The sequence below is a fragment of the Syngnathus floridae genome, chromosome 5, assembly GCF_059516105.1.
Source record: "Syngnathus floridae isolate MCC-2025c chromosome 5, RoL_Sflo_1.0, whole genome shotgun sequence".
Lineage (NCBI taxonomy): Eukaryota > Metazoa > Chordata > Actinopteri > Syngnathiformes > Syngnathidae > Syngnathus > Syngnathus floridae.
This window is the reverse complement of record NC_142417.1, coordinates 9265668-9277915: the sequence shown is the minus strand read 5'-3', so window position 1 is coordinate 9277915 and position 12248 is coordinate 9265668. Positions and strand designations below refer to the sequence as shown.

The following is a 12248-nucleotide window of genomic DNA, read 5'->3' as shown; positions in this document are numbered from 1 at the left end:
TCACTCATGCTATGTACAGTTTCTGTTTCTGCAACTCAGACAGGGAAATATGTCACCACAACTGCATCGTTAATGTTTTTGTGGTCATGAAAAGCTACTATGCACTCACTGGAGACTTTTTTTTTTAACTCTGTTAAAACTTAAAGGACCATAATTCACCATCACAAAAATAAGGCATGCAAAAGGGGTGTTGCGTAGTAAGATTATTAGTAAGAAAAAAAAAGGCAATGATTTTGTTTGCAGAAAAAAGGCAATCAAAGTACAAAGTAAAATGTTTAGCTAATACAGACTATTTCATTTCAAGCAAGAATAAATGTTATATGATAAGGTGCAACTTTGCCAGATTTCAATGCAGCAGCCATGCAGAAAATGAGTCCTTTTTTTTTTTTTTTGCAAGACGGGGTAAGAGAGGGTAGCTGTATCCACTCCACAACACCTCTGAACCCAACGGAATCTACGACTTGACACAGTAATGAAAAGATTTGGCATATGCATCACTTGCATTTTACTCAATTTAGAAGACCACAAATTTAGAAAAACGTGCTCAAGGATTTAGCCATCTCCTCTCTGCTTTGGTTGAAGTGTCTTGGTTTAACCAGATTGATGGTAGTGATGCTATTTTGACATATATGCCAAAGTCAGATGCTGCCAAAGTGACTGTGAAAGGTAGCCATAGCTTGCAGAGGGAGTCAAACAGCTTCAGGGTCAAGAGGACAATGTCATGACGGGGGGGAGCTGCAGTCTGGAGCGCACCCCGAGGACCAACAACACAAAAACACAAAGTCTGAAGTTTTCCACACACAAATGCATACGGTTCACCAGCTGAAATCACATGTACACAAAAAAAAAAAAACACATGGTGAGTGAGAAGACATGAGAGGACAAGAAAAACATGTACACTACACATATCCTGAATAGAAAATACCTTACATTTAGATTGCTCTTGTAAAATGAAAAAGAGGTCAAAGAAACGGAAGGATTAGACAGACAGAGCAAATATAATACACATTAAGAGGGTTCTTCAAAGAAAAATCCAAGAGTTTGTTCAACCAAATGTGCTTGTACTTTACCGCCAAATGAGCTATTTCCTCACCGGTAAGCCCTTTTCTCCAGGCTCTCCTTTGGGACCCGGTAATCCCTGTTAAAGAATTGTACAACTAAGTGTGACTTAAAGACAATGAAATGGTTTTAAAAAGATCATTGCCATGATCCTTATAATGTTAAAAACACAGGTTAGGGTTTGGGTTAGCTTACCGGCTCGCCCCTGAAGCCCCTGTCCCCTGGGTAACCCGAGGGACCCTGAACCAAAAGCGTATCACACCGTTTTGTTTATGCATGAAGGATGAAGAAACAGAAAAGCTGGTGAACAAAAATCAGTGGCACTCACTCGCTCTCCACGCTCTCCCTTCGGTCCCATAGGACCTTGTCCTCCAGGAATCCCAGGTTTACCCTGTCAACATAAACAATTCTGATTATAACAAATGTATAGTATACTGACCACTCTTTTTCTTTTTTTTTGGTGTTGGCCCTCTTACGCTCTGTCCCTGTGGTCCCGGTGGTCCTGCTGGTCCTTTTGGACCTGTGGGACCTACACATGAATTGGAAGACATTAGTGATAAGGAAATTGGGACTCAAGGATGAAGTATGCGAGCAACAATATTAAAATGAACAAAAAATAATATCTTTGATTAAACTGTTTGTGATTGATTGTATTGATCTCTGGCAATTCTAAGATACTACATATGAACAATGCAAAAAATTATGTACAGGGGAAAATGTGAAATGATTGGCTTGTCGATGAGAAATAGCCTGGCGTCAAAATTAGACCACTGATAATACCAGCTGTGTACATTCATGCATTAAAAATGAACTTCAATTTCAAATTTGGCCAGAGTTTTGGGATAAACTGTGCACATAGGACATGTATTTTAAAATGTAAAATCTCCTGTCCAAGTCAGTTTCTATTATGCAGCAAAAGACACCAACCAATGGGGCCAGGAGGACCCTGCGGTCCTGGTGTAGAATCATGGAAAGTGTTGGTGAAGAAGGGGTCTTTCCCTCGCTCTGGAACCAAAATAAAAACAGATTATTAAAAATAAATAAAAAATACCATCATCATTCTACACACTCTACAGTTATGCTAAAGGTTTTGCTTGCAATTCATATTTTGTTTCATTAACGTGGCTATTCATTTATCATGTGACTCACATTGGTTTTATTTGTTTTATTAATAACCAATTCCAGGAAACATTGGTATACTTTAATGAATTGCAGCTCTAAATTGTAAATTGTGCAAAAAATTCCACCTCTGTACAAAAATGTTGTCCAACACAAAATGCTATACCTCTTAATACCACACGGTAGCGCTGTGTTACAAATAATTACAGTAAACTCAAGTATGCAGGCAGGGCAAATAGCAAAACCTTGACATTTTATTATTATTCATCCATTCGTTCATCTTCCGAACCGCTTATCCTCATGAAGATCATGGGCATTATTATCATTATTATTATTATTATTATTATTGCATTTCATGACTATTTATCTAAATAGTCATGAAATGCATAAAACAAAAATTGTTGCACATAGGCAGTTTGGAATCTTTTGGCTTATTACAGTTGAGGCTGCATTTGTGAGTTAAACTTTGATGACAGGCTAGAATATTAAAAGAGCAATGTTTGCAGTTAATCACTGATTTTCATTCGTTTCAAAAGTAGGCTAATTTGTGTAACAGCACAGAAAAAACAAGTTTCGATAGAAAAGAAAGTCAGTGAGAGGAAGTGTTTGTTCTTGCAGATGAAACAGCATAAATCCAATTGAAGTTTTTGACTTTAGGGAGAGCGAGAGATGACGATGAGGAGGAGGAGCCCAAGACGACAGGAAACATCATCCAGCTGAAAAATCATTGAGCGTCTCCGATTGAGTTAGACATCTAGGCCAGTTGTCACCGTCTGTCTGTCTGTCCGTCTTTGCATCTGCTTTGTATTCCCTAACTGTGATCTTGAACGACGCCACCTCCAGGTGAACACAGCTCATTTTCATTCTTAACATTCTGGGTGCAGGTTTTTAAGCACTGGTGGTCCGCAGGAAGAACATTGAACCCCCTCATGGATACATACAAGACAAATAAAGCAGTATTTTCCCAAGTAAGGTCAGCACAGATCGGCTCGTCCGCCTTCCTGTCCTCCCGCCATTCCCTGCTGTTACTTTGATGTGAACGAAATGCCTCCCAGTCTCATTATGCCAATCCTAATACCTACACAGGAAGCTCACGCTGACAAATCTATGCTTTAAATACTTTTCCCCCTTTAAAACCAGTGGATCAACAAATAAAAGGTGCTAACGCACCGACCTTGAAAGAAGTGAGGAGCCGACATCTGGTAGCAGTTGAGTGACAGCAGAAGTGGACAGGTTTTCATCACAGCATGTCAAGTTTTAAAATTTGATTTAACTTCTCTTTTTATTCATACATTGCTGTATATCGAGTAGTTAGATTTTATAATGGGGCATTTTATGAAATTAGGTCACAGTATTATGTATTGTAACAATGTTTTGACACATTTGTGTTGAGTGTTTAGGATGGGGTCTTACTGTCTGGCGCAGGGATGCGGGCACTGGCGGGAGCAGGTGGTCCTGGAGGCCCGGGTGGACCTGGTAGACCTCTCTCTCCTGGGAGTCCTGGGGGACCCCGGGGGCCTGAAGAGACAAAGAATCAAAAAAATGAGATAACATTGAACATACTCAATGAAAGTCCTGACCTTGTCTGCTAATGAGGGCAACACGATTCTTGTTGGCTAGGAAACATCACAGTGACCATGGCTGGCGTACATATGAGACTCGAGGAAAAAAATGAATGCGTTTACATTGCAACGTCAACTAAATTTCAAATGGAAAGTTTTATAGTTAGTTGCATGCATTGGAGTCTGTGGCCACATTTTTTTGTCGTTGACTCAGATTTAATGAGGTACTAATTTTTGCTGCTTTACTTTCAGTGATTATGCTTCACGTTGCCAAGAGTTTAAAATTGTTTTTCTAAAAGTGTATAAAGCCTGAGTGAATTAGAGAAGTACTGAAAAGAAAAAGGCATTATGACACATATTTTGAACAATTTTCTGATAAAAGTTTCCCTTTTGACATGAACAAAATATCAAATATTTTTTATTATAAATGCCGCGCGGCTAGTGTGGTTAACAAAATCACGACTTTAACGTTTATACCAAACTTTCATGGAAAAACACCACAGGGGAAGAGAGGAGGACCATTATTAAAATAATGTTTGGTGCATGATAGTGCCAATGTGGTGCATATGAGTGATTTTACTACAACTGACAGGCGCTGTCTGAGAATTATTACTTTGCAAGGTAATGTTATTATAACCCTGATTCGACACCCATAGAGGTCATTTTCACTTAAGGTTGCAGCATAAGCAGCTGGAGCAGTTTGGGAGCGCGGGAGGGAAGTCTGAGGCTCAGTGACTCAAATGACCTGCTTACCTAGACCAAAACATATTCAACCATATTTGCATTTCATACTGTAATCTATAATGCCACAAAATTCAATGTATGCCTAATTTCCCCATGTACCTGTCTTGACAGATCATTTGTCTTTGCATTGTATTGGATACAATCCAGTCCCATGTTTGTCTTTCTATAAAAATGAGCAAATTATAGCTTTGGTTACAATATATGGCACTGGTTTTGGGTGGCTATGAAGTAATGGAGAAAGAAAAACAATAACATCACGGCCACATGGAAAGCATAAGGACCTGGGATTTGTGTATATATGGCTCATATTCATTTAAGGTTGGATTTGCAAGGCGTTCCTCGGAGAGTCGCTTTGAAAAAAGACAAATTAAGTTGGTCAATGTCTGGTCGTTACCCAGCAGCAGGTTCAGAACAGGGGTCATTTTAGAGGCCTTCGAGATTCAGAGTGGAGAAATAACAGCGCGTGTTGAGAGCAGATGTTATGACACACATGCGGCACTATTTGCTTTATTATCATTCAAGTCACAGCTGCCTGTGGATTTACTTTTTCCTACAGTTGATTTATTCGGGGTCTGAATACATAGAGCAGGTTTATTCCTCTGTTTACTCTCTGATTGGTGACCATGAGCTGCAGCGGCACGTGTCGGAGCTATAGTTGACTTTACACGTACTCAAGACTCAATGGCCGCTGATAAAGCACAATTTAAGTCAGAATTCAGAAAGCTAGCAGACCAAATGTCTGGAACACGCTACTGGTTACAGCTGGAGCTCCTTTTGGATGGACCAAGTGGCTTAAGTGGAAGACAAACACCCCAAAGCCGGATATCATGGCTCAGTCTTGTTTCCACAAGTGTTTGGTTAATACTCAGGCAATCAAATGCCTCAAAAGTAGAGAGAGGCAAGAAATGCAAAGGCTCTCCCTCAGCAAGACACACAAGCTTAAGAATTGCTTGATTTCATCTCAAAATCCTCATTTGGTGCTTTTTACGTTCTGTGAGGCCCCATCTTACCTGAAGGTCCGGTGTTTCCCTTCAATCCAGGGCTTCCAGCTGGGCCCCTTGCGCCCGCCTCCCCCCGAGGCCCAGTGGGACCTGGCGAGCCTCGAGAACCTGTTTTGCCTTGGAGGCAAAGATTGTCATCACTAATTATACGGACGAAATTGCTGATTGCTTCGACATCAACTGTGAGTACAATTTTACCGTCTCTGCCTGGAAGACCATCGCTGCCCTTTTCCCCCTGAGGACCTGTAATAGAAGGACTTAATTGAGCGATTGTTTAACGCTTGCGCTCAGCTCAAAAGCACAAGTTGATAACTGTGTCCAAGATACAGCAGGAAGGCTGATTTTGGTGCAACTGGGAGCATTCCTATGTAATCCAAACTCCTGTGAGTTGTACTTTTTTTTGTAAATGATTAAAAAAAAAGCTGATTAATTGAAATAGAACAATTTGACTCAATAAACGTGACAATGGTTCTTTTCTAACCAAGCGTTCGATAGAGCGGGGTTCGTGTGCCCGATTTTTATTTTATTTTTTGCAGCAGCAGCTATAGCCAAGGCTGGGCTCAAGTCCAGGAAAGAAAAGGTGAAGTGCTCGCCTTGAGCTCAGTAAGCATGCACCTCAAATGACTCTCTTTCTTAGACTGGAGGAAATGAGCGTATGTGGAAAGGTGGAAATAGGATATACTATAATAAGGGCTTATGTGAGCAGGTAGAAAAGGGTTGATTGATAATAATGAACGATTGTTCAAAGTGTGAACTCACACTTACTGTATTTATTGGACTATAAGGCTTACTGGATTATAAGGTGTAGTCTGTTTTTGAAAATTTCCATCCATGGGGCGCACTGGCTCAAACTTTATTTAACTTCAATTCAACATCCTTACATCAAGAACACCTTGATTATAAGGTGCATTATCAATTTCTGAGAATACTAAAGGTGCCCTGTAGTCAGAAAAATGCAGTACATCAACTACTCATAATTTAATATTATAGCTCTAAATAGAAGACGACTACCTACCGGCAGGTCCCTGCTCACCGGGAGCCCCCTGAGCAGGCGCGGCCCCCAACAGTAAGGCGGCCTCGGGTGTAACTCTCCCTTTGGTCAGAGGGTGGCGCTGAGATATGGACGGCAAGGCGGTGAGGACTTGGACCTGGTGATGCAAGATGTTAAAATGAGCGTGACGAAGCATCGTTAAGCACATACTTGACTATCTGAGATTGCAAAAACCTTTGCCTCCAGCGAACTCAGCCTGTCATTCATTGCCGTGATTCGACTGCAGTTGAGGCAGTCTGGAAACAGAAAACAGTAATTTACATCCAGTTCTTTTTTTATTGGCCAAGTTGGAACACATGGTAGCTTTTACATGAAAGGGGCTCCCCTGAGCGTGCAGGTGGGCGACGCAGTGTGGACGGTTTCCTTATTGCCTCTTGAGCCCCCTGCTGTTTGCCTGCATCTGTAGAAGATAGAGACAGTATGATGTCACCTCCTGTCATTTAGACTTGAAGTCATAATGCGGTTTTGAATTTAAAAGTCTGATTAGTCGACAAATATATTGGTATCAATGTGGAAAAAACATTCAAGCTCAGCAGAACGTGCAGATTCAACACCAAATTCCACTAGACTGAAAGGTAGACATGCCAACGGTCCTAGTGCTGCCATGAGTTCAAACGATACGGTTAAAATAAAAATGTCTCACACCAAAAGCCATACTAAAAATGCCGGTCTTAAGAATGGATTTAAAAGTGGACAGTGAGGCCTTCTGATGTGCACCGGCTGGGAATTCCATACATGGGAGCAGCAAAAGCCTACAAAGCTCAGTCCCACCCTGAGCCTCCACTACATCCTCGTTCCATCTCGGAGCAGTTGGTCAGCTGACCTGGGTAACCGAAATGGGAAATGCACGTGCAGCAGCTCAGAGGGCGGGGCTAAGAAGAAAAAAAAACAAATAGTGTTGCCTTGCGGTACGGACGACCCCACTTTTGCCAGCAGAATTTTCAAATACTGCACAAGAGCTGAGTGGTGGCTATGAACTCAATCCAAGCGACAGCTCAGACCATTTCATCAATTAATCATTGCCATTTTTTTTTTGTGCGCAGCCACTTCTGAAAGAGACAACTGTGTGCGCAATGCGCCCCTTGCCAAGTTCCCCTTTTTGTATTGTTCCTTGTGTGGAGTAGTCAGCAGAACATTGGGAAGCCATGGGAGAGAAGGAGTAAACAATAGGTTGCTTGTGCCAAGACAATGAGCTTGCATTCTGCACTGCCTTCGTTTTATGAACTGTGGGAGTTTGTGTCTGTGGGTTCCGAATGTTTTCAGTTGCCTTTCTCATACCGTCAAATATTTTTGTCGCTGTTACTCTGGATCTGTTCGGGCCAGGTGCTCGTGCTACAAACAAGCGGTTAGCAAAGCACCTCATTAGCAACCAGGAAGTAATACTTCCTTGCATTCTCTCACCACCAGCACCGAAAAAAATGTCAAAGCACCTGCAGCTATGAGTTGCAAAGGTCATGTGTCACGATACGTGTTACTGCAATGTAACATTTCACAATCGACTGTCTCTCTCGCTAGTGAAAACACAGGAGATGAAAAGTAGGACTGACTGTCCCACAGGGAAAAAAAACCCAAAACATTTGGGAACTTAATGCAGCAAAGCATAACATCTTGAGTGATTACTCCAAAGCGTGGTTATGATTGCTTATGATTTTTGGCTTGTGGGTATTTCTCTCAGAGGATTATAGGCAAAGATGGATTTAAGCGGTATGATACTTTGTCGAAAATGTGGCAACCTTCTCCGTGTTTAGATATCAATAACAAGAATGTGGCAGTGAAGGCAAACACAAACTTGGATGCGTTGGACATTCTGCAGTGACGCACCGCACCGTGTGTTTATCCACAAGCGATGGCTGGTTTTAATTACCAAAAATGGGCTTTGGACAGGAAATGTAGACATCACCCCTCGCAAGCACCACTTCTCGCGTTAGAGCCTCAATTTCCCCACTCACACATGGGTTATTGTGTGAGCCATAAGCTGGATTTGGCACAAGGACAAATGTCTCCTACACACTTCTTCTTACACAATTACTCTCAGTCTCTTTATCTTCAAAGGTGAAATAAATCTCTTTGTCAGCTCCTGAGTGAGTTCAATGAAAGGCAGGATGGTCCTTCCTGCCTCCGAGGCTTCGCACGGGATCCAACACCATAACATCATCATTGTTTGGATGCCACCATGCCTCTTCATGGACATTCAATGTTTGCTTCTCAATGGGCTAATTGCCCCACCGGGGGGCGGGTGTCAAATAAACGTGTGAATATATTTGGCCTCTTGCCCTCGCGGTGCACTGGGCCCTAATGAGTGAGCCAGTTAGGGCTATTCATTAGAGGAATAGCCCGCTGAGAGTTCAGTGGGCCAGAGGCCATCCTGCCTCTGGGTCGTGCGTGTCCTATTCTGCTGCACATGCTGTCTTTGTCATTTGTTTGTAAACACTCCTTGAATTATGTCTTCCTCTGCGGCTGCAAAATCTAGATGGAGATGAGTGCGGATCTGAGTGAACCTAATTTGACCGCCACACCAGAATGATGTCTTGTACAGTACTGTACGTTGTAGCCTATACGAAGATGCAACATGATTTTAGTGAATATCTCCTCTCGCCTCAATTATCAAACCTCAGAGGGCTTGTTAAAAAGTCAGAAGTCTTTTGCGTGTGGGCTGCCTTACGTCACGCTTATAGTTGAAGATGAAGGTCAGAAGGTCGTTTTGCCAGAATCTCATTAATAGGCCTGCCAAGCCTCATGTCCAGGTTTTTTTTTTTTTGCAATTACCATATTTTTCATGCAATAAATCACTGTAGAGTGTAAGTCGCATTTTTGGCGAAAATATATTTAATAAAAAACGAGACTAAAAACAGTAGCGCATCCAAAATTATCGTTCTCTAATAGCAGGAACACGAAATAGAGTTTTTAAAATAAACTTTTTGATGACAGATCTTAGCATGTTTTTATAGGTTCACTGAAAGTTTAGATTATTGTAATGATCCATCGTAAAAGGGTAATCGTGTGTCTCTCTTTGCGCAATCACACTGTTCCTGCTACAGTGTGATTGCGCAAAGACGCACGCACACGCACGCATACACACACACACGCACGCATACACACACTACAGCTCGCAGACACAGCAGAGCACAAAGTTCCTGATCCATCTCTGTCTGGTCAATTAGCTGAGCTCAGCGCTGCAGCATCATTAGTGGGCCCTGAGGGTGTTTGTCTCTGTCGCTGCACAGCATCGAACAGGATGAATAGCACTGCTTTGCCGAGCACCCCCACCCCCCTCCCACACTCACACTAATCACCGAAAGCACAACTTTTCTAACTAGGACGAACTGGGCTGAGCAAAGTGACTACAAACTACATCCGTACACTTAGTAGACACTTTGTGTCATCAGTTCTAAAAGGGAAGAAAAATCCAAATGATGTGCTTGTGGATATTCTCATTCATCCAGGTCATTTAAATCCTTTACAGGACAACACGTCGTTGTGTGGAAACTCCCGCATTAATATTCCATTCAGTTGTAAACAATTGCTGTAAAGTGATTTTATTATTTTTCCTATTCCTATGGTTGGTCAAGAACAGATCCTGTTTCGAGAAACTTTCCATGGAGCATTGTGGTGATCATAAAGCTTGTCAAACTGGCCCTCAACTGCCGTCTAGTATAGAAGAATCTCTTGCCAGGCAGCAAATTTTGCACCATCGGGCCAACTGCCAACGTCAAAAATCGTATAAGCTCTCAAATGCTGTTAGCCTCACAACTGTCTTCATGTATCACTGCATGAAACAAAATAGAAGGGTATAGGTAGGGACTTTTGGAACACCTTGAATTTATGTTATATAATTTTTAACAATTCTATCATTTTGTTCTGCGGGTGTTCTTACTGTATCAACAATGCTGCAGTTTTTTTTTTTGGGTGAGTCAATTGAATTCAAAGCAATTCAACATTTTTGGTGTTTATTAACAAAATTGCTAAATACTTTTGACACGGTAGACATTCCAAAATATATCTAGCTCTCCCTGAAATTATTTTTGCGATTGTATTTATGTATTATGCTAGGCTTTTTGAAAAAATGCTTTTATCAATTGCTTATAGCGCTGGCTTACTGCTCTGTGCATTGCAAACCTGCATCTGAACTTGAGTGTTTATTTTCTTTTCCCATGGTAACACCCTTTTTTAATTAGGTGATTGACACACTTCGTCATCCGCTTCCTCCACAAGTGCAACTCTACCTCCTCTTAGTCAGAGAAAAGGTACTAGCCCACACACTCCATAGGCTTCACTGTAATTACACTTGAGGGGGTCTCATAATCGATCCCCAAGGAAAATTCAAGTTAAACTAAACCGATACCTTATGTTTAAATTGCATTGGAAAACAAGTGGGCATGGAGGTCTGCATGGGATCTGCTTTGCAAGTGTCAAGGAGGTGTTGCGAAGGAAGTTTCTAAGACCTTGAGGTGAGAGCATGGAGGGTCAGAGAGGTCCCCGCCGACAGCACACACATCTCACCTCATCAAGCAGCACAGACACTTGAGCCAAGGCAGCATCTGGTAAAAAGGATGCTCAAGGATGCAAACAATGCCTCAAAAGTAGGTGCGGTTAAGAGTCAAGACAACTCCGCTTTGACAAAAGCTTTAAAGGTCAGATTTGATGAGTCCGTATGAATCGATGTAGTTCTACAACACTGCAAGGTACAAGTACACTAATGAACAGGTGTTCCTCTACTACTGTATAGTCTTGAAAACCAGGAGGACAATAAAACACAACAAGCATACTCACGCAGAAGCTGCTGTTTGTCATTGCTCACACCCAGACACCCACATAGTCTTGCAGAAATTACGCAACACCTCCCAGGCCCCACATATGAGAAAAAGAGAGCAGTGCCCAAGAAACAAACACAATGCATTTTTTCGTAATAATTATTATTTCTGGCTCTTTTATACATCTTTTGAGCACGATTCAATAAGAAACAGATGTGTGTATTTTGTCCACATGGCATTTTTCTCATATATCTGGTTAAGAAGTGCGTGCTCCTCTATGCCAACCCCCCCGTCCCCACACACACACACCATTATCCCTCGCGCCAAAGTAGCACAGATGAAAAATTGTGGCACCTTCCATCCTTGAAGTTGCCCATCCCTGATCCCTGCCATTTATTGGAATATCTAATTATCGTTGATAAATCAAAGCATCTGCTTTTCTACGAAGACTTCCTCCAAAATGTTAGAGTGCATCTGGGGACATTTTGGAGGAGAGGTCAATGATATTGGCTTTGCCACGTTCATAATACTTGAGGTTAGGTCCTTCTTTCTTTATGGACTTTGCTTCTGGAAAAGAAAATGATCTTTCCAAACCTTGGTTGTCAAATGTCTAGCTCAAATGATGACTTAAGAGGTCCACATTAACCACTGTGGGTCAAGGTTTCACCCATTTGGTCAGCACAAAGTGAATATGATCCTACTCTGGGCTATTGGACAAATAAGTCCCATTCCTCTTATACGTATGTCCAGACCATGCAGATGTTCTTAAACTCACGCACCCTGTAATCTCTCACAGGAAAGAGGAGGCTTCTCACCTCAACCCAGACAGCGCTGTCTTTACCTCACCTTCCTTCTCAGTCTCCCGCTCTCCATCGCTGGCTGTTTTTCCAACACATGCCTTTAGTGATGCTGACGGCACTGACAGCCTTTCAGTTCCACCTCCCCTTCCAAGCAGCACGCT

General features: G+C 42.0%; 1 protein-coding gene across 6 annotated transcripts in view; it reads right to left on the bottom strand.

Moving 5' to 3' along the window:
- emid1 (EMI domain containing 1) overlaps positions 1-12248 on the bottom strand; it is a 40229-nt gene that overhangs the window by 2700 nt on the left and 25281 nt on the right. For 4 of the 6 annotated variants that reach the window (XR_015858534.1, XM_088375521.1, XM_088375522.1 and 1 more), the window contains exons 4-14: positions 6847-6936; positions 6711-6772; positions 6501-6633; positions 5684-5728; positions 5495-5602; positions 3592-3696; positions 1987-2064; positions 1536-1588; positions 1388-1450; positions 1255-1299; positions 1094-1138 (exon numbers count right to left, since the gene is read on the bottom strand). Coding sequence is in view for 5 of the 6 variants with exons in the window: in XM_088375521.1 (XP_088231647.1) it covers positions 1094-1138; positions 1255-1299; positions 1388-1450; positions 1536-1588; positions 1987-2064; positions 3592-3696; positions 5495-5602; positions 5684-5728; positions 6501-6633; positions 6711-6772; positions 6847-6936 (827 nt within the window). In the remaining variant the exon portion in view is untranslated. The remainder of the gene's footprint in view (positions 1-1093; positions 1139-1254; positions 1300-1387; positions 1451-1535; positions 1589-1986; positions 2065-3591; positions 3697-5494; positions 5603-5683; positions 5729-6500; positions 6634-6710; positions 6773-6846; positions 6937-12248) is intronic. The other 2 variants (XM_088375524.1, XM_088375523.1) reach the window with 2 other exon arrangements.